This window comes from Haliaeetus leucocephalus, unplaced genomic scaffold (genome assembly GCF_000737465.1).
Source record: "Haliaeetus leucocephalus isolate CR32 unplaced genomic scaffold, Haliaeetus_leucocephalus-4.0 Scaffold229, whole genome shotgun sequence".
Classification (NCBI taxonomy): domain Eukaryota; kingdom Metazoa; phylum Chordata; class Aves; order Accipitriformes; family Accipitridae; genus Haliaeetus; species Haliaeetus leucocephalus.
This window is the reverse complement of record NW_010972665.1, coordinates 8121092-8142675: the sequence shown is the minus strand read 5'-3', so window position 1 is coordinate 8142675 and position 21584 is coordinate 8121092. Positions and strand designations below refer to the sequence as shown.

General features: G+C 38.5%; 1 protein-coding gene across 1 annotated transcript in view; it reads right to left on the bottom strand.

Annotated features, from left to right (window-relative positions):
* Positions 1–314: 314 nt before the first annotated feature.
* Positions 315–21584, bottom strand: part of NRG3 (neuregulin 3) — a 423248-nt gene continuing 401978 nt past the window's right edge. Inside the window, exons 7-9 of the mRNA XM_010567935.1 lie at positions 15997–16124; positions 6686–6856; positions 315–822 (exon numbers count right to left, since the gene is read on the bottom strand). Coding sequence (XP_010566237.1) covers positions 315–822; positions 6686–6856; positions 15997–16124 — 807 coding nt within the window. The remainder of the gene's footprint in view (positions 823–6685; positions 6857–15996; positions 16125–21584) is intronic.

Here is a 21584-nt window from a genome sequence, read left to right as displayed (position 1 = left end):
AAAAGATGCATAGCCTAAGCCTTCGGACAGCCGAACGGGACTGTGGTAAAATGCTCTGTAACTGAAACTGTATGTCTAATCCTGCCTAGAAAGCACCTGATGTACGCTTCATCCCTCCTGGAACTTTTCCCTTAAAAAAATATTTTGTTAAAAAACACTATGATATGAGGGCGATTGACTATTTGGTTTCTTCTAAGTAGATGCTCTTAAATTAATGCATATAAATAATTTGTATTTAATTTCCTCCCTTCCTGTTTAGCAAAGCATCGAATGCACAGATCTCTGGTTTCCCCTCCCACAACCCCCACACGAAGTCACTTGGTCAATACCGAGTCTCTTTGCATTTCGCTTTTTAAGACAAATTGTGCCTCTCGCTCTGACTTGGCCATGGGGCTCAGGGGCAGAAAGGCCGTGTTTTCGCTCGCACCGCTCTCTGCTTCTATGCTTGCCAGTTCATAGTCCTCCGACCGCCTCGCGTCCGTCAGAATCCGAATCTGCTCCTGCACAGTTTCTAGCAATATTTTCACTTCATGTTGTTCTGCTATAAGACAATTACTGACTGGGGAACTCACATTGACAAGTTCAGCTGAATAGGAGTTTTTGCACCATTTGATGCCTGTTACTTCAGAAACATTTTGCATTTGCATGCAGGCTTCATCCAAGCCCACAGACGGGATGATGGGAACGGAGTTGGCCCTTGAAGATGAATAGCCGACCAAGTCCTTCTGATCCACGTTATTAAAATAAGGGGTCGTCTCTCTTGAAGGCAGTTGCATATTTATTGAAGTATTCTGAGGAGTTTTTAAACCACTGGATGAATACCTGGAAAGAGCAAAAAGAAGTTTTTGTTGTACATCAAGCGGTCAGATGCAACCGGCAGCAGGAATGCTGTATGAGATTCAGTGAACTGTGCTGAAAAGATATATGTCATTTTTCCCTCGCGCTAGGAGCACTTGGTAATAGTGTGGCCCTGGGGAAAATAACAGACTTGGGAGACCTGGTTTTGATTCTCAGAGCTGCTGGTGGCAAACCACTGCTTGCCTCTCGGTCTCATTTTGCCCACCAGTATATAACGACAATTCTTTTTTAAAAGATTTCAGGAGTTATCCTGTATTACTAATTTTCTTCGAAATTCTATTCCCACATTCCTAACTGGGGAAAATGGATTGATGCTTTCTTCAACATCAGAACTCTCAATGTCAAATGGCTATTTTAGGAAAACACTTAAAAAAGGTGCAGGAAAAAAGAACTTGAAACAAAACATGGTTGTGCAGTCTTTATTTACATGGAAATGATTGCCTGTGCTCCCCTTCAAACAAGCAGAGCATCTAAGTGCAATGTACCTCTGAAAAACATGTCTGTTTTTCAATAGCCCATACTCCTAATGTTGGCCTGATTTGTTTTCTTAGATCTCATCCGGAAATACAGCCAATGTATTGTGCTTGAGCAAATGTCTGTATTTTCCTGATATTGTAATCTTGTGTTTCAAAAAAAAAAATCCTTTATCCTCCATTAATACATATCATAGCATGATTTTATTTATCGTGAGGCAACTTTGGTGAATTTTTATCAATATTTCCATTTTGTTTCCAAGTCAAATTCATTATTCTGGTCAGAAAGTGTTTTCATTTACAGGAAATACTTAAAAAACAGAAATGGAAAGTATACCAAATACAAAATAAAGGAAACAATGAAAAAGAAAAAAAAATGTTTCCCATCTGAGAAGTAGTATTACTAGAAATTTGGATCTCTAAGAGTTACTATATTTACTAGTCATGATTGCCAAGGACCACAGACATCACCTTAGTACCAGAACGTATTTTATTTATAATCAGCTTTGTGACCATATCACTATTTAATAAAGCAAGCTAATGGTGAAGTCTATTATGTTTTACCTATGGATGAGGAAAGCAACATTTAGATCTGGTGTGGAAGGCAGGTGCTTTGAGCTCTGACTTGAATGGTATTTTTCTGAAAGCTGCTTAAGCCTCCTGGACTTCACTAGGGATATCCTTCTACTCACACGTGCCTTGCTGCTTTTTGGCATTAGCAGAAAGACAACTAAGGAAAAGAAAGTGAATTGCATGAAACAGCCATAGTCCAGTATCAGCGCACGACGCTAATTAACCGGAAAGGCTTCTTTGGCCCCATCCTCCTGGCGAGCTGTCAGACAGGAGAGAGAGGAGGAGATATCTTCAGGCTCATTTCCAGCAGAGTGCCGCTGGCTTGTAATTAACTCGTCTATGGTGGCACCGCGTTTGTACAACTGCTGGACACATTAACCTGTACACGTGCATGCATTCAGTTCTGTGCAGCCCCTGTACGAAAACTCTCCAGGCATCCTCAAAAGACCAGAAAACACAACTGGGAGGTCTGTGATAAGGAAGAGGTGTTGTGATCTCTGCTGCTGTCTGATGGAAAGAGATACTGCTTTGGGAAGTGGGACCCAGGGGAATAATATAGCAAGTGGCTTATTTGGATACATGCTAGAACTTCTTGTACATGCTATACAGCTGCGTTTATGTTTTACATCTGAGCCAGCAGAGACTCAGCTTTTGGTTAATTACATTTGCACTACGCTTAGACACACTTGTAGCCATTTATGGAGGGCCTTTTTACAACAGTTTTCAAGAATCGGTATGAATGAAATACTGATCAGGGATATTATTCCCGAGGGAGGACAATTAAAAAAAAAAAAAATTAAAACAAAACAGTGCAGACCTTTGGGTTGTGCCCATTCTTGTTTCCTTTGCTTATTATATAATTGTTCAAACGACTATAGCTGGAGAGATCGCATCAGTTGCATTATTCCCTTTTTTGGTAATTCGGGCCCTAAATATATTCTGGGCTGCACCCTGAAAACAAAGGGAGTGAATGTTTTTAATGAATTTCACATGCAATGAATGTCTTATATGGATGATATATAAGCAAAAACAAGAAAAGACTGAATTAAAATGGGTTTGGTGAGAAATCAGTAACATTTGCCAATTCCATGACACAGGTTCAATTATTCTTGGTATTTTGAAAACTAATTGGCAGCAACAATAACATGTAATGCAATGCCTGGCATATTTCCATAATATTTTTTGAAGTACAGACAGACACACCAATTTTATGCCAGAACTACATGTTTATGCTCTGTGCTCACAGGACTTTCAAAGGAGGACTAAGGCTGAATTAAAGCACACACACTGCGTGCAACAGGCAAGGTATTAAACTAGTAGGGATATTACATCTAAACCATTTGAGACTCAGCTTTTGGTTAATTACAAACTGATCCATGCTTCTACTTGTGACACCAGACTGCTGCTGTTTTCAATAGACTGAGACTTAGACCTATAATTGCAGAATCTTAATTACTTTTTCCTATAATTAACTTTCCCAGCACTACAGTTCCTTCTAAGAAAGATCTGGTTTTTTATCTGAAAAATTTTGTCTGAATACGATCATTCACGTGCATGTATTTCAAAGTGGACCTCTCTCTCCACCCTCTTCCTAAAAACAAGCAAAAAAAGAAACTCAAACATTTATAAATATGCAACAATAATTATGTTATACTGTGTTTAGGAGTCCAAATTAAAAAATGAAACTGAAAGAAGCATAATAATTTTACTACCCCCTTCAAATAGATATTAAGGAGAGACAGAAGGGATCGGAACGTGAAATACAAAATGTTTTTTATTTAGCATAGTACCAATAGCTTTGCTATAAGCTCTACTGCTATAGGTGTTCAGTATACGAGCCTGACGACAAGGTCCGATAAGATGAATGGGAGTCATTCCAGCAGCACTACCAGGCTTCGGTTCACCCTTGTAAGCACATATACCTGTATATACACACACCCCATTTTCTACCTGTAGGTATGACACATTGGGTCTTGCATTCATAAACACAGTTGTATCTGTATATGTACACATTCACAGGCTATAACACTTCATACTGTGTAAAGGAAACAGCTGTCACTGAAAGCATGCGACCAAACTGCTGTCCACTTAACTGCATGTAAACTTGTGACACCCTCAGGGACTCGAGTCAGTCTCTGAGATGTGACTGGCATGGAGAGAGTTTGTTTTCTTTAAGCCCCTCATTTCAAGCAGGTTTTTCTACTCCTTCAGGTAGCATACTGATTAAATAACTGTTACTAGCTGTATTTGACTGAAACTCTGCAAATATTAGATCCTGTTGCAAATAATGAGATCTGGTGCTTCTTGAAGGCAGCAAAAGCTTCCTTCTCAATGTGGGATGGGAAGAGGAGCACTTTTACAGGACTACACAAGAACTAATCAGGTAAATGAGCCTCTTTTCTATCAAATGCAAACATAGAAAACCTGACTAAACTTCAGCCAGAGCTGCTGATGGATGAACTTTAGAAGGCTCACAGAATTAGGGAGATAAACTGCTTTGATTTGTGCATCCCTATAGGGAAAGATGGAGGTGAAAAGGGAGAAGAAAGGTAGGCGTGTAACTTCTGCAGGTCACAAGGGAACTTGGCATTTGGGCTGGAAAACTAATGAGAATACCAACGCTATGAAACTAGCAGATATTTAGATGGTAAAAGTCATCTGATTTGGGGGAAACCTCTTCCTAAGTTAGAAGAATTCCACATAAAGTAGAATTAGTGAATTATTTTTAATTTTTGTTCAGAGATAAGATGCGTACTTAATATTTCGGTTGAAGAGATTACTTCATTGCTGCAACACAAAATAACCCGCAAAAAGTTTTGTTTGTTACAAAAGACTTAAAAGTCTTAAAAGACTTTACTTTCATAAGAACCATCATCAGTAAAACATCGTAATAAAGTAAGATCAAAAAATTGCTTTTGTTTTCATGCCTAACATTGACATTTAAAAAATTCATTTCCATGGGTACTAGTGGAAGACTTTTGGTGTCATATTTGTGATACGATCTGTGTCAGAAACTGCTGTGACTCCCTGTCACAACACCACCTGTTGATGCACTCAGAGGACTCCTTCCGAGAAAGGCCCCATCATTAGAGTCGATATTAGGAAGCTCTAACTCTACAGACATCCTTAGCGCACAAAATATGGATGAAGTGCTTTAGTGGACTGAGGCCAGAAGGGGTCACAGTCTGGCCCAAATATCAACCTTTTGCAGAACGGCAGATTTAAAATATAGACCAGTACAAGATGATACTTGTAATATCACACACTGATTTCCTAGAGAAGAGTAAATACAACTGCCCACAAGACAGCTTTGCCGTTTTCTACCTCACTTCTCAACCTAGGAAGAGGCTGCAGCACTCTCCAGAGCCCGTGTTACAAGACACTGCCACTGAAGAGGGAAGGCTGTCAGCCTGCCCCTTTCAAGAAGGGTTGCATTCAAAGTCACAATTTTTGTAAGGAATTGTACACACATTATCAAAAGTATATTTACTCCAAGAAGTAATAATCAAGTTTTTCCTTAGAAGAAGCAAACAGAGACAATGAAAGAAGTATGAGACAAATTTGTACTTTTTAAAAGAAATCACCAGATACCCAAACCTTTTGCTGCTTTGCTTTCTCCCTTCCAAGGTAAGCCCTGTTCTTCATCTGTCTTTCCTAATTACTGCGGCCAACTTTGTTAGGTAGATTCAGCTACAAAACATTTTGTGAGCCATGTGCCCTCTCACAGAGTACCCCAGACTGGGCCAGCCTGCTGCAGGGTGGAAAGCGTGGCAAGGGAGGCGTGGGGGGACCGTGTGCCCGCGCGCGTGCCCACGCGTGCAACGACACACGTGTAACGACGCTCATTCGTGGTCAGCACTTGTGGCTGTCATTTCCCAGGAGGTCAGAGTGGATAGTGATAAGAGCTCCTTCCCTGAGAAAAATTAAACATGTAGACAACCTCAGTTCTGCACTTCATAAAGCCAGTTCTGATGCGAAAAATGTCCAGCTGCCTTCTCACAGTGTAACTATTCACCTTGCCACACTTAGCTGGGACTTACACGCATCCAAATGAAACTGGTGTCGTTTTATTCCATTCCAGGTATCACTCCTTGTTTTACATATAATATGTTTGTAGTGATTCTGGGAAGTCTTTGGAAATCTATAGGGATATGTAAATATTATGCAAAATACCTCAGCAATTGCAAAAGACTTCAAAGGCAGCTGTAGGTGCTCAGGAGCACTTCTGAAATTCAGACCTTATGTATAGCTGGAGCTCACATTCAATATTCTAATAAGCTGAATTAAAAAAGGAAAAATATTGGATTCTTTGTGCATTTTCAAAGACAAACCTGTGTGAAGTGATCGGACTTCGGTCTACAGCAAACACACTTTGCAATGCATATTGATTTATTTAAAAAACCATGTAAGTTGGACTTCTGAATTATTTTCTCTTATTTGCCCAGTGCTGACGGAAGCAAAAAATGCTCTGCAAAAGTTACTAGAACATCATGGCACCGCTAGAAAAAGCATCAGTTATACAGAGTAACGTTGCCAATCACTTACAGTTTGTTCTAATCACTCCTTCTACAGCCTTTGAAAGGCTTAAAAAGAGCAGCCAGCCAAATAAAAATGTATTACCTTCAAAGAGCCAGTACGCTGAAAACATTCTTCTGCTTTCAGTACTATAAACCCTGGATCCACAGTACACTACAACAAAGTTGGAAGGACTGTAATGGCAAAGCATATGAACCACGTAACAGCAGCCATTCACAAACTGGCTCACTTCAGTTATTACTTACCCGTGACAAGGTATTGTGTCCTGGTCTGTGATCCTTGACTCTTCTAGCTGTTGATATGCTGGTCCTGTAATTCCATTGAACCTACCCCGAGGTAAGGGAGGAGTCCTCCGAAAGGCATTTCTATGTAGCATCCCATTTTTTTGTCCTGGGCTGCAGCATGAAGAGAGACTTCTAGGAACAACACCAAGAGTATGGTAAAAATTATCACAGCAAAAGCGTAAACTTCTGCAAATTAAAGATTCAGGATCAATAACGCATGGATTACTGTTTTTATAAACTTTGCTGTGGCAGTATATGACGTCAGTAGAAATTCTCTACGGAAATACAATATTATAATCTGCAGTTAGCTGCTGTTTATGCCATATTTAATACACCACCTCTCTTCTAGGAATGAAAATAATTGCCTGGTATATTAAATGTTTTCTTGTACTTGATGAAGGATGCTTCTTTTTCTCCATGCTGCATACCATAATGCTGCTATATAGAGTTGACTCCTCAGATACTATAAACAAACAGCACAGCTCTATCATACCTACATCTGAGCTCAGAATCGTATCTTAAATTGAGAGCCCATTATATCATCTATCAGCCTACAAGGTGCTGCTTCCTGATACGACAACATTAAACTGGGAAAAAAATACAAGTGAAGAATATGAGTGAAGCTTATGAACTGCAGCCTGAAGAAACCATCTATGTCACAAGTTTTCTCCACGTTGAACAAGATTTCTTTTCTATGTTGTTTTATTCTTGTTTTATATACAGATTGTTTTCTTGTTTATATACATTGATAAATACTGCGTCGTTTCTTTATGTGATATAATACAAACTTGAACATGATAAAAACAAGTAATAGTTTTCTACTTATTTAAGAAAATTGCTTTTGTAAACGTTTTTGTAGTGTTTTGGAAGGAGAATGGATTTTTTCCATTTTGTGCAGGAATTAAAAGGTATCTGGAATCCATAGTTTCGGTATATCAACCATAAATTCAGCTGTTGCTAATGCAAAAATAAGGGAACACAGAATTAAGGCAAGACATAACCAATTTCTACTGTTAACAGGTCACAGTACTGCATGGCGTGACTGGCTATCCATTTTCCAGCTACTCCTATTTCTCTTGACATCTCCTGGGTCTCAGAAATGCATATGTATTACCTAATATTCTGTCACGTCCTTAATGCTATTTTAATACAGGTTTTGTAGATGCATTTTAAGAGTCATTATTTTTGGTTACATGAATAATTTCAACTTCTGATACAATTCAGCTATGCAAAAGACTTTTGATAAGTTTGCTTATCTTTTCCTATTATAATGTGACCTAAAAGCAATCTGCATTTTATACCTAGTGGGAACTTTGTTTATAGTTAGGGCCACATCTACTCCCAAAGCAATTCTTGCTTGGACCAAATATCTTGGACAAATTCTCTTGGAGTGTACATTTCCATTAAAACCGACCTTTTCTCCCCAAAGTCAAAACATAAGAAATAAATTCAACAGTCTCTATCCTACTGCTCAGGCTAGCAGTGTTCCATCATCGTCTCCACTCTGTTCTCTTCCACACTTTTACTTTCCTGGTGCTTTTTAATTGAAAAAATCAATAACCTGTAGCAATAGCACTCCCCCAAGGATTTTCGATGTTTTCTTAAATAGATTTTTCCTTAGCTATTAAGGAGGCTGTGAAAAAACTTTCTTAAAAAACTGAAGTACTGGCCTTTCAATTCTGAAAGCTGACTTCAAGTTGTGAGTTACAGTTCATAATCTGTAAAATTACACTACCACGTCACAAAACAATTGACAGTTTCTGCTTAGGAGAGTCTGAGATTATTGCATCTTGAAAGATGCAGCTGAGTGAATAAACTGTGATGGATAATGAATTTCAGGGTTTTTTATTGATTGCAGTATATTCATCAATGTACTACAAAAGTCAACAAACTGATTAACTTAACAGACTTTAGACTGATTACCAATATTTGAAACTATAAATCATTGTTTAATTGTGGTTGGTTTGATGCCCTTGCGCATCTTCCTTCTTGGATGAGAGCACATGGTCTCCCATCTAGTAGCACACATGCAAATTTACAAAACCTCTGCATTTGTAGTAGACATAATTGCAAGACAGATAACTGGTATAAACTGCAGCAAAGATGCATGTAAATGACCTATCTGAACTTCCTTCAACTTGCACTGGAACTCTTGTTACTACATCTAACACTACTTGCTCCAGGCTGCTAAAAGCGTGTGGGCTGGTTAGACTGAAGGGATCTGGCACATGCCAACATTGTCCTGCAATCACACCAGCTCCAGAACTGACAGAGCTTAAGCAACTGATTTGTTGCTAACGTGAGGTTCTTATGCTTTCAACATTTCTGACAACAAAAACAGAGGGGAAAATGAACAAAAATCATCTGTGGTCGTGGACAAGACAAATTCACTGAGGAGGACAAGGAAATATGTACAGTCAGTGCAGCTGCAAGCTGCAGGATAACGCTAATTTCTTGAAGCACCAAAGACAGGATAGTAACGATTTTTGTTAAAAGTTCTATGAAAAAGTAACTCCAGCATAATAAAGTTTTTCCTTTTTCACAAAACTGCTATGAATGCCAGCATACTCTTCCTCCAAAAATGTTAAAACAGTCCCTCACAGGCTTCTGCTCTATTGCTCATGTAGAGTGCTCCTCACTGTGAGGCAAACAATGTCTTTTGGATTTCTTCAGGGAATTTATCCTCCTTTAGCCACCATTATGGTTTCTTCCTCCCTGTACTCCAGTCTAACTGGGTAAAAGAAACCAGCCCACGTAACTGAGCTGTTAAATAAAACAGACCAATAAGGAAAGCTGCAGCAGATATGACTTTAAAATCTATTAAGCATTTACTCCAGAATAACAAAAATCATAATACGCTTGAACTGGTTCACAACTAATGCATAAACTAGGGAGAAATATAGTTCTGATGAATTAATGGTTTGAAAGAAGTAGTTCAACCATTTCTAAAGTTAATTAAGAACTTGGGATTCATTGTTGCAAATTGTTTTGTGTGAAAATTTTCTTTAGGTTGAGCAACCGAGTAAAAACAGTCTGTCTCAGCAGGTGGAATATTCTCTTCTCAAGGCACATACACAACTCCCAAGTGCAGTTAACCATGTTCATGAAGAGGAGAAGACTTGCAGTGAATTTACAGTAACTCTGGGAATCCTCCTGTACTGCTTTTTAGTTAATTACTAAACAAAATTGATTATACATCACATTACAAACACATTCAGAATTAACTTTGTCAACAGGAACATGAAAAGCATTGACAAGAGGATGACAATTGTAGTGTTAAAACTTTAGATGGGATCCCAATCCTTCCATTCTTGTTTAATCAGCACAATGGAGCTACAGAAATCGTGCTTATAACCATGGTTGTGTGTAGATCTATTTTACTTATTCTTTCCCCTTTTTTCATGATCATAATTAATGAAAAGAAAGATGCAAAGTTGAGGGAGGAAGGAAAGTCCTAAAACTGATTGTAAATACTCTGGCTCTGTACCTGCAAAAACTGTACAGAGAGGCATATTATATTACATCCTATGTTACATCCTATATTACCTACCAATCATGAGATGCAAACATTAGTGTTGAAGACATGGGTTTTGGCCCTTGCAAGACAGAAACAGTAAATACATACCCCAATGACAGAGCTAGCTGCCAGATAGCAGTGTCTTCTGATGTTCCCTAGAAGCCACATTTTAAGCTAAGTTAGACAATCTACTGCTAACATTTGTACAGATCAACTATTCAGACTTCCAACCAATTTTCAGTTTTAATAAAAAGGATCTGTTATACCTGAGAACATAAGCATCTCTCAGTAAATAACATACAACAATAATAACGCTGTATCACAAAGTCCTTTCGTCAGACTGTTTACAAGAACGAGATGACGCACAATGAGCGTGTCTCTCTTGGAGCCTGTTATAGACGGCTCCCCAAAGGGAGAAAGTTAACATAATGTTTGGGACTTCAACAAAGCTGTATGTGATTAAAAGAATACTAAGATTGTAAGGAGATTATTATGCCAAAAAAGTTGTGGCATGAGAGAAATGAACTTAATAGTTTTATCCCTTTTTTCTCTATAGCGTCCTGTATCCCAAGCATTTAAACACCACTCTTTCCCTTGCCTTTGCGAAGTCTGGGAAAACATCTCATCTACAATGGCACGATGACCTGTGTTTTCTAGCTTGTGATTATGAACCATTACAGCTGGTCAGGTTCTCAGCCCAGGTGGTGCAGTGGGACTGTAGCCTGCTGTTTGCAAAACTCTCTTCTCCCTTCACATATGTAGGAGAAGCTTTCCAGCAGCCAGCCTATACCTACAAATCTACTCTTTATTTCTGAAATTATCTATTCATGTATTCAGGAATAGCATGTGCCAGGGCTCATCGGGGACTTTGCAACTCTACATAAATCCTTCAACACTACCCATATCATCTGGTCACCATCCTGGTTCTACCAGATAGATACACATGACAGGAAAAAAGAACAGAGCATTCAAAGGTACCTCAGTGGTAGTGAGTTTAATAATCTGCCATAACTTCATCATATACTCCCTGCAGTGCATTGATCAACCTCCATCCTAAAACTACAATGATATCCAGGCTACTACTCCAGAAAGTTGTTTTATATTGAAAACTTTGAGGCTTCTTTTCAGTTTACAATTATTTATGATGAGTATACATCTATTTGTTCTCTGTGCCACCATACTCCTTCATTTTAAATAGGTCTCTTATTTCTCATTATGCTTTCTCTGATGTATCTATAAGCAGCAGTCATATACCCTTTTCAGTCTTCTGAACTGAAGACTAAAACGAGACAGACTCTCCAACACTTTCTATGGAACACAGATTATTAATTACTCATATTAGGTAATGGATGCAGTTTGAGTCCGTAGTCATCAGGAGGACATTTTAACCAGGTGAGATAATAGTGGTGTATTCTCATGCTATATTCAAATGAAGTGACAACAGTGTCTCATGAAGTGGTTTTAATGTTTCTGATTTTCTGACAGAAATGTCTTAATACATCCTCTCATCCCATTTATCTTTTGCACATCTGCATCACTTTGTGACTTGGTTATCCTTTGACCAAGTAGTATATACTGAAACTTTTCTTCCTCATTTGTTTCTTAAATTTTGTTATTAGTTCCCAAATGCCTGACCTTGTATTTAGTACTGCTGAGCTTCAATCCAACTCTGTTATGCCACTCTTTAAAGTTATTCAATTCATTCTTTAGATCTAGATCTTTATCTGTATTGAGTCTATCTTCTAACTAGTTTTTTCAGTGTGTTCCATCTTTTTTACTCCAAAGTCATGCACAAAAGCATTAAACAAAATTTGTTCCCAACGTTGACTAATTCTTTGAGAGCTCCATTAGTGCTCCACTAGTGAATGTCTTCAGCCCAGCACTTACCTGCTCAACATAACTGCTTACTATTTCCCTTTTAACCACCTCTGTGTATCTGTATTATAGTTTTTCTGCCTCTCCCTGCTTTTTCCCATTAAAGGCATTAGACACATGTGACAACAAACGTTGACGGAGGCTGTGTAGAGATCTAGCTCACCTACACCAGGTACAAAGAAAGTCACCAGTGTAGTGTTGCAGGAACTGCTGCTGGTAAAACTTATGACAATTTTTAGCCTTTTTTATATCTACCCAAAGAATCTGCTTCCCCCACATTTGTCCTAAAGCCTTGACTAGTCTAATTGAACTTAATAGGTCTTCAGTTCCTTCGATAAATTTTTTCCTCTTCCTAAACATTTGACATTTGCTATTTCATCATCACACGGCACAGCTCCCATTTTGATAGATTTTGCGACCAGACTTGAAATTTCATGAGCCAGTTCTCCTTCTAGACTTCTTTCATCAAGATTAACCAGAGCATCTTGACTTGAGGGCTTTGATTTCTGCATTATGCTGCCACTTTGACTGTAATAATGTCTATTTTCATACATTTGCTTCTATTCGTATTCTACCTTCATCCTCAAATACTCATCCTAACTGAAAAATGAAAAATATTCATTCAGGATTGCCCCAACTGCTTCATATATTATCTCTGTCCCACCGTCAGCTTTGCTTCTTCCTGTATAGTACTCCTCTTCTTTATACAGCAAGAACAATTGATTGCTTTCAGTATTAACATTAATTCTTAACTCACAACGATTCCTGGAAGTGTTCACTTCAAGCGTGACTTCCTGCCTGCTGTGATATAGTTTGTTGCTTACACCCCATTCCTTTTAGGCATTCTTTTTAGTAAATTTCTCCAGAAAACTATGTTCTTTCTTTGGGAAAATATCAGATTCCTCATACTTTCTCCCTTTCAGGCTTCCTCTGCCTTTACATTCTTAGTTGCTTTAGTTTATCAATACTTGTTCCTTGAAATTTAATAGCCTTATTTACAGAATAACTTTAATTTACTCTGTCTTTTGAATTAAACTGAGTCAATTATATCAGGACCATCAAGAGTAAAATGCTTACTAAATAAAAAAAATTGTTTATACCATGGTTTTCATGGTGTTAAAAGTTCATTAAAAATGCAAACACAAATTATTTTAAATTTTAGAGCAAGTTTATCCTATTTTGGCATTTTTGTAAGACAATACAACTGCTCTAGGCTGAAAGCCTCTGCATTTGGCTTTCATCATGGTATTCTCTGAAATGAATCCCTCTAAAATCAATGATGACTGAATCAATGAATGAAAGTCAGGATGACTAATTACTAAGAAAACTGCTATTCAAAGGGATCACAACTCAATCCCATAATTAACAAAACTAATTTGTTTCTATCTGTTAGAAATTAAGACTATGGGTTTTCTTCTTACTAAAATCAACAGATAACCTGAGGTTAATTTTTGACTGCATTGTATGCTTTACAGGAAGTTTACTGATTAAACACATTTGTTACTTTCCAGTTCTGAAAGTACTAAGAGTTGGTTTACATATGCAAGCAGATGAGGTAGAATACTTCTACTGTAATAACAGTGCATAATACAGGCAAAATATTTTAGGAGTAAGATTCAGCGGAGACTCAAATTTTCAATTCAATCTCAGCAGTAATTCTTTGCATGCACCTGAGGTTGGTAGAGACACAAAATTGCTATTATCTAATAACGTGAGTGAAATAACTAGGTGATCTCTGTCAGTCAAATTTCAGCAACCCCAAATGATACCCTGCCTTGGTAGTCTTACTGCAACAGGCCAAAATTGTATTGGTTTTAGGAACTGGAAACAGACAGCTCCCGATTTTAAGAAATGATCATCCATCATTAGTGCCGTTGAAAACACCAGCAGAGAAAACATGTCTGGATGTTGAACGAAATATTTCCGTAGCAAGCAGAAATAAAACAATAACATAGTTTAACAACAGCAAAGAACAGAGAACCTGCAGAGTTGCTGTAATGTTTCCAGGCTCACGTCAGGTTTAGAATGGAATGAAGGGATTTTTAGGACAAAATGTATCCCAGTGAAAAAAGAAGTTTCCTCATTTGGCCACATGGAACACTATTTAGAATCTAAAGAAACTGAGTAAATTAGGAAGCTGTCACATGGTGCATAAATTAAAGACAGCCTTATAAGTCTTAAATGTTAAAGTCTGTGACATGTTTTATAAAGCAAGGGCCCTGTATAATAAATCTTAAGTTATAAAACTACAAAAATAATTCTTTATAAATTAAGGTAACCATTCCACATCTTAAAACAGTTCTGAAGCAAAGACTCTTAAGGTAGCCTGGTCCTTGACATCTGCAAATAAGATGACTGTTGTTTTGGGCTTGTTGTTGTTGTTAGGTTTTTTTTTGTTTTCCCTGGCAAAGAGAGATTTTGTGTGCAAAGGTGTTAAAATGAGCAATCTGGGATTCTGCATTAGTTCACGGTAAATTCAGTGTGCCTTATTCTGTAATTTCCCTATGGAAAACAGGGAGTCTAGAGAGTCGTTCAGCTTTTATTTCAAGAGATGTTCCTAAACAGAAGAAATATTTTCAGTCTTTAATTTATTCACACATTTTTAAGCTTAGGTAATGTCATGGTATAGCACCTATAAGATTTCAAACTTGGATATTGCCATCATGTTATTAAAGGTAAGGGAATGTTGCTGTGTTTTTTCTGAACTTCACCTTTTGACTAAATGGAGATAAAATTCCCTCCAGAGCTTCTGTGAAAAGCACTCTAGGCATGAGTTCCATAGTTCATCTATGTTCAGTAAAATTATTAAGCATATTTTGAAAATCTCTGTGTAATAAGGAATAAGATCTAAGAAATGGATCTGACATGACAGTTGGTGTTTATTTTTCATGCCAAATTAAAGGTTTAAGTAAGGTAAAAGTAGGTAGGACCCAAATATCCCCTCCTGGCTCATAGTCTGCACTTTGGTAGGTTAAGCTAATCATTCATTCAAAAGAGAAGGAACATGTAAGCTAACTGGGGGACTACAATGAAAATGCACCAACTACTACAGAAGCTAGATCATAACCTCATGCAATCCCAGACTTTCGTTTTAGTGATTTTAAAAAATTATCCTTTCAATAAATAAGTCTTCCCCTCCAGATTATCTAGCTAAAAAAATTCTGAACTAATTTTTCTCAGCCGTTTTTCTCTCTCTGTGTGCTCTGGACCAGACATTACCACTGCCATTCCACCAACGCTATTGCTTATACCAGACATGAGTTTGGTTTCTAGTCCTGTAATGAAGCATCTGCACTGTTTTTCATCCAAAAAGGCTATAAGCAGAATTCTAATCCAAATGCCATCCAGTAATGGGTGACTTTCCTCTTTTCTTCCTCTTGGAAACAACCATCCAAACTTTTTAAAGACTAGTTTTCAAAGGCCACCATGTGTTCATAAATAAGTCATTATTCCTTTCGAGTATTATTTGTTTAAACAAACAGTGAGAAAGGCTGGAAGTTTGCAACCATGTCTTTCTGCAGCAAATGAGTCATTAACTTCATGAACATTGATAAAGGAAGTCTAGTTTTTAATGGTATCTCAAACTACAGTTGATTCAATCACTGGTCTGTGTCTACAGCTTGGATAGTGTCTTTAAATGCTTCCTCTAGGACTTTTACAAAATGCAGATGAAGTCGGTGAGCATTGTTATTGCCTTTTATGTCTGCAGCTAAGAAAATGCTTGGACATCTGCTTAATGAGTCGGCTGAGGCTCTGTTGGTACCATACCATTCAGCATCTCTCCTAGTCGCAGCGCGCAATAATCCTGCACACGTACCACCAGTTCAACGACAGCCCTCGGCAGCCTGCCAAATCGCCCATCAGACGGCCATTTGCTTACCTATGTTGCTTGATGGGCTGGGTTCCTCTGTCGGGAGACAAGGCCTCTGGGAAAGACTGAGGGCCTGAAAAACTAGACTCCATAACTTTGTCCAGAATAGGCCCAGGATGCCTATCTGTTTTTGAATACTGTGGCACAGAGAATAAAATTAATTAATACACAAAAGGCAAAGTACATTGTTGATGCTATTCAATCAGAATTCATATCGGAGCAGGGTAAGAAGTGCTCTAATGCATTTTTAAATTAAAAATAGGCATTGCAAGTAATACATTCATTCACTATTGTTTACATAGCGGAAAGCACCGGTACTCATTATTCCCATTACCTTCTCCACATCAAAATGCTTGTATCTGCATTAGTAGCAAAATTACTGACTGATCTGCTCATAATGATAGGGAACACTGATCCCTTTCACTAAAACCTGTTTTTGTGGCTGTCCATGCAGAGACTGAGATCATGAAACACATCTCAGAGGACGGTCAGAACCTTCTTGGGTCCTTTGGAGATTTCAGTCAAACACTGCTTTTATCAGCATGCATAACTATGAAAACCAAACTGAAACGGCATTTGTATCATCAGATAAGTAAGAAAAATATTTGAACCCTATCCATAGAGCCAGATATCCCTTCTGAACAAGTCTGAAACTTTTGACCTAGGAGTATCTGTGCTAGTAAGAACCACATAAACATAATTCTTCTTGTGACAGTTGCAGGCGTAGGGCAGTCTCTGGGCACATAGTGAGACGCAAAGGTCTGTAAAGCAGACACCACACATGAACAAGAACAGACTTTCTTCTTCTTGCTTTGTGATTCAACTGGATATTCAGAAAAAATTGTGCCTCTGATCCTGAATGGAGCCAGAAAGGCAAAGTATAAAAAAAGCTGCATTTTGGCTTGGAAGAAGAATCAATGTTGTTAGTGGTTACTGGACAATATCTCAGACCTATGAGACGTTAACCCACATTTCCACACAGGTATGAAAAATACTGCACTTTGCAGATTTTTTACATTGCATCACAATGACCTGCACTAAACATTGGTCCACTTTTCTTTAATCCAATTCTTTCTGTATTGAGTTTGTATTTTTAATACTAGATACCTAGATATCCTTGTTATCTTTACAACAAACTGGTATTGTGGAAGGCCAATGGCATCCTGGCCTGTATCAGAAACAGTGTGGCCAGCTGGAGCCGGGAAGTGAGTGTCCGTCCCCCTGTACTGGGCACTGGTGAGGCCGCACCTCGAGTCCTGTGTTCAGTTTTGGGCCCCTCACTACAGGAAAGACACTGAGGTGCTGGAGCGTGTCCAGAGAAGGGCAACCAAGTTGGTGAGGGGCCTGGAGCACAAGTCTTATGAGGAGCAGCTGAGGGAGCTGGGGCTGTTTAGTTTAGAAAAGAGGAGGCTGAGGGGAGACCTTATCGCTCTCTACAACTACCTGAAGGGGGGTTGTAGTGAGGTGGGTGCTGGTCTCTTCTGTCAGGTGGCTGGAGATAGGACGAGAGGAAATGGCCTCAAGTTGTGGCAGGGGGGGGTTTAGGTTGGTATTAGGGAAAAATTCTTTTCTGAAAGGGTCATCAGGTATTGGAACAGGCTGCCCAGGGCTGAGTCACCATCCCTGGAGGTATTCAAAAAGCGTGTAGACAAGGCACTTCAGGACATGGTTTAGTGGGCATGGTTGATGGTTGGACTTGATGATCTTGAAGGTCTTTTCCAACCTAAATGATTCTATCATTCTATTACATGACTAAATATTTTATCAAGAAAATACAAATTAAAATAGTAATAATATAAAAAAATCAGTGGTAAAAAATGCCATGCTATGATACAATAGCAAAAATTCATGGAGAAGATTGCAAGATTTCTTTCAAAGTACAGTTCTTCAGAATTATTTTGTTGACTAAGAAAAGACCAATAACTCCTTAAAAATACAGAATTATTTTCTGATTCTCACTTATTCTTATCTACATTTCCTCAGACTTCAGCAAAATCCAAAAGGAAAGTTATACAAGGTTACTCTTTTAAAAATGGGTTACATGCAATTTTAGTCCATCTACTCAGACTTCTTATGACCGATTTCTATAGATAAAATAACAGATCTTCAAATTTTTCTCCAATGCTCTTCTCCCTCTTTCTCTTGTCCAAAATACCCCCATAAACAGGGCCAAGATCACTGCACATGTGCTTCTGAAGGCAAAGCTATGAGTGACAATATGCAAAACATTGCCACATGCATGAAGTAAATACAACTGAAATAATAAGAAACACATTCCACTCTTATTTCTTTCAGTTACCATGATCTTAGTTGTCACTTGTAAATGTTGTAGATAAAATATTCAGGCAGAAGTACAATTTTTAAGGTACTTATGCCTGTGAAGGTTTTAAACTTTAATAGTTATCCTGCCAGCTGCAGAAATGAAACTGTCTTTGATTTCTGACCTGAATAAATCAATTTGAGCTATGTAAAGAATGGGTTGTTAGTGCCAGGAAGCTATTTCTGTCCCTTTTGTGTTTGTTCATGATACTAAATTGACGGTCCGAATGGCTTATAAGACCATGAATATGAAGGGAATCATGAAGGGTAATTAGAGATAAGCTGTGCCTTTTGCTGCATCCATGGTTAAGGTGGATGTGGGCTGGAGCAATGGTATACAGAGTCTTTCCTCATCACAACAGAGAAAAACCAGGACTCCCAGAAGCTGCTCTGATGCTGCCTAGCAAACTATACCGAAGGTCCAACATCCAGCACCACCCAGACGCAGCCTGCAAAGGACTTTTTTCCCCTCTAACCGAACATTTATTTTACACCATTTTCAGATATACCATACCATAACAGCCATAACATTAATTACAACAAAAATGTGAATCACGATTTAAATTGAGGGTGTGAATATACAGAGAATTTGAACAATGTAATTGAACTGATTTGGATGTATCACATTGTTCTTACATTTTAATAGGTCTAAACACCGTTGGGTTTATTCTCCTTTAGCTTAACCATAAGTGCGACAGCCTTTCTCTGAGATCATCTCTGGAGGAAAATATCTACAGATTTCTGCGGGGAGTTTACAGCAGTATCCGTTGGTGCCCCCAGAAGTATGTTACAGGATTACTCCCCATCAGTATCCCAGCAGAGCCCATCCCGCTGCTTCCACAGCCCAGTTCTCACCTGGGCTGAGCTCTGCAGAGCCCTCTGAGTGTTGTGAGCTGCTGAATACTCAGCCATGATGGAGAATAAGCTGTGAAATACTTTCAAAGGACTGTTCCAGTAGGTTGAAAACATCACTGAAAGCTTATCAGTATTTGGTTTTTTATGGTTTTATTGTCTTGCTTAATTATTTGTGCTTGTTTGAGCAATTACTGAGAAACGCTGATGCATATGGCTAAATAAATTAAAGAATAATGATAGCATTTAAAAATAAACCATTTTGCAAATTTTCAATTTTTCACGGTTTCATGAAGAAAATCATCTGCTATGTACAATTACTCAGCTCTTTGACAATAAAAATCCACATGCTGCTAGTTAATGCTAAGCTAATCTGCAAAAGGCAGCCTGGGCCAGGAGACAAGAAATCAGCCTCTGCCACTGACCTACTGTATGATTGTGAGCATGTAATTCCCCTGCTCTATGCCTTGTATCCTTTATTGTAAAATGTAGGATCCATGGATAACAAATGCCACTCAAGTGCTACAGAACAGTTTGACACTCTTGTCCTAGTATTATGCAAAACAAAGCACCCATCCCTCCCCCCAGCTTTTCTTAGCTCTTCCTCCTCAATGATTTTCCCAAAATAGTAATAATAAAAAGTCCAGAAATGCATGTGGCATTGGAAGAGAGGTGATGTGGGGATCCCATTTCAAAAAGGACTGAGAAGGCAGAGGGGTCAGCTTTAAATTAGATTCAGAGTGGGTGCCTCGAGGAGGTAAAGAGCCAGTGATTTTTCTGGACGGGCTGACCTTGCACAAAAGCCCATCAGGTGGTATATTTAACTTCCTTACAGCTGCTCCCATATGCTTTATATGTTTTGTTACCAACCCTAGCTCTAGACAGAGGCCAGTAAATTCAAGTTTGTCTATTCTGGCAGTTCTTCCTAAGTAGACATGCGAGATAGAAATGGGAAATGTGCTCTTGATCTTAGCTGATAAATCACATCGCAACTCAGGTAAAACTACACAGTAATCTTTTAAAAGATTTAAGTGTATCTGTTGCTCAACATATATTAATTGCATTTCTATCACAGTGACTAAAAAGAATTTATTTCCTACTACTATCAACAAAAGGCAACAAGACACAAAAAAGAGCATTTTCCTCCCCTCATTATAAGACTATCAGAAACCTGGAGCTAGTGATTGCAAGCTATTAGGAACGAGTGTAGTGAAAAGTGAAACCACACACTACAGCATGAAAAGCATATTAACCACCTTAGAGGGAAAGTGATAGGGAATTAATAGATCCACTTTGTGCCGTGGGAGAAGGTATTAAAATCCACAAAGGTGAAAAAGGCCACTTTAAACAACCATGACAACTCTTAGAATCACTAAAGGAATGGCAAGGTTTCAGCTGCTTTTTTTTTTGTTATTGCATGACATATTTGCCAAGTTATGAGAATTTAAAGAAACCCTCTAGTTGAGGTGGAAAAAGGAGGTAGTAATTAGGATCACTATTAAGACTCATGAAGGCTGGTGAACTACAGAAAACCAGAAGGAGGGCTGCAACACCTCCTCTCACCCCTTGCATGGTGTATGAGGACACACAGAACACTTGTCTTTCTATGAGGGGCAGCTGAGAATGACAATTTACTTCCTTTTGCCTATGAGGACACAGAACCATTTGCTGCAGTCCTGTGGAGCGCATTTGTTAAATATCTTTTGAAGATAATATTACCTCTTTGGGAAGGGGTACATAATACTAGGAAGTCCTAAGTTTCATGCATTAGGTGAAATAAATCTGAATCTCCTGTGTACCTCAAAGATCCTGCATTAAAAACTCACACATCTATCTTTTCCTGACTGAAGAATTATAGCAAGATTACCAGTGCATTAGTATCCAAATCCAAGACACTAGAAAACCTAGCAAGAAATTAAGTGTGTTGCTGCCAGAATATTTGGGAAAAGCAGTGGACTTGAAGGAGATTCAGAAGAGACACTAGGAGCTGTGTTCAAGCAGTTATTTATGAATCCTCCTTACAGTATACAGTATTTTTCATCTAATTTGCATCCCTAACAAAATAATGGAATCGATACTGAGAGAAATAGACTCGGCGCAGGTGAACACAATTACCAGCTATGAGCAGCAGGAGTTCAGAGAGAATACAGCTGTCCTGACAAAATCTAACCCTTTTTTTTACTTTACAGAATAACAACTGAGCAGAGGAAGGAAGCGGAGGAGGTGTAACGCATTTGAGTGCGGGAAGGAAAAGCATATGTCACCTCAAAATATTGTCTATGCAAACAAAAAGCTTTATTCGCTGCAATATAGCAAATGACAGGGAGGCATCCATGTTTTAACTTAGATGCCTAACTCTCCTTGCATCCTTCCTCAACCTCGGGGCTTGCCAAGGGAGGTGCTGGATGTGGCCATTCTTCCTTGCT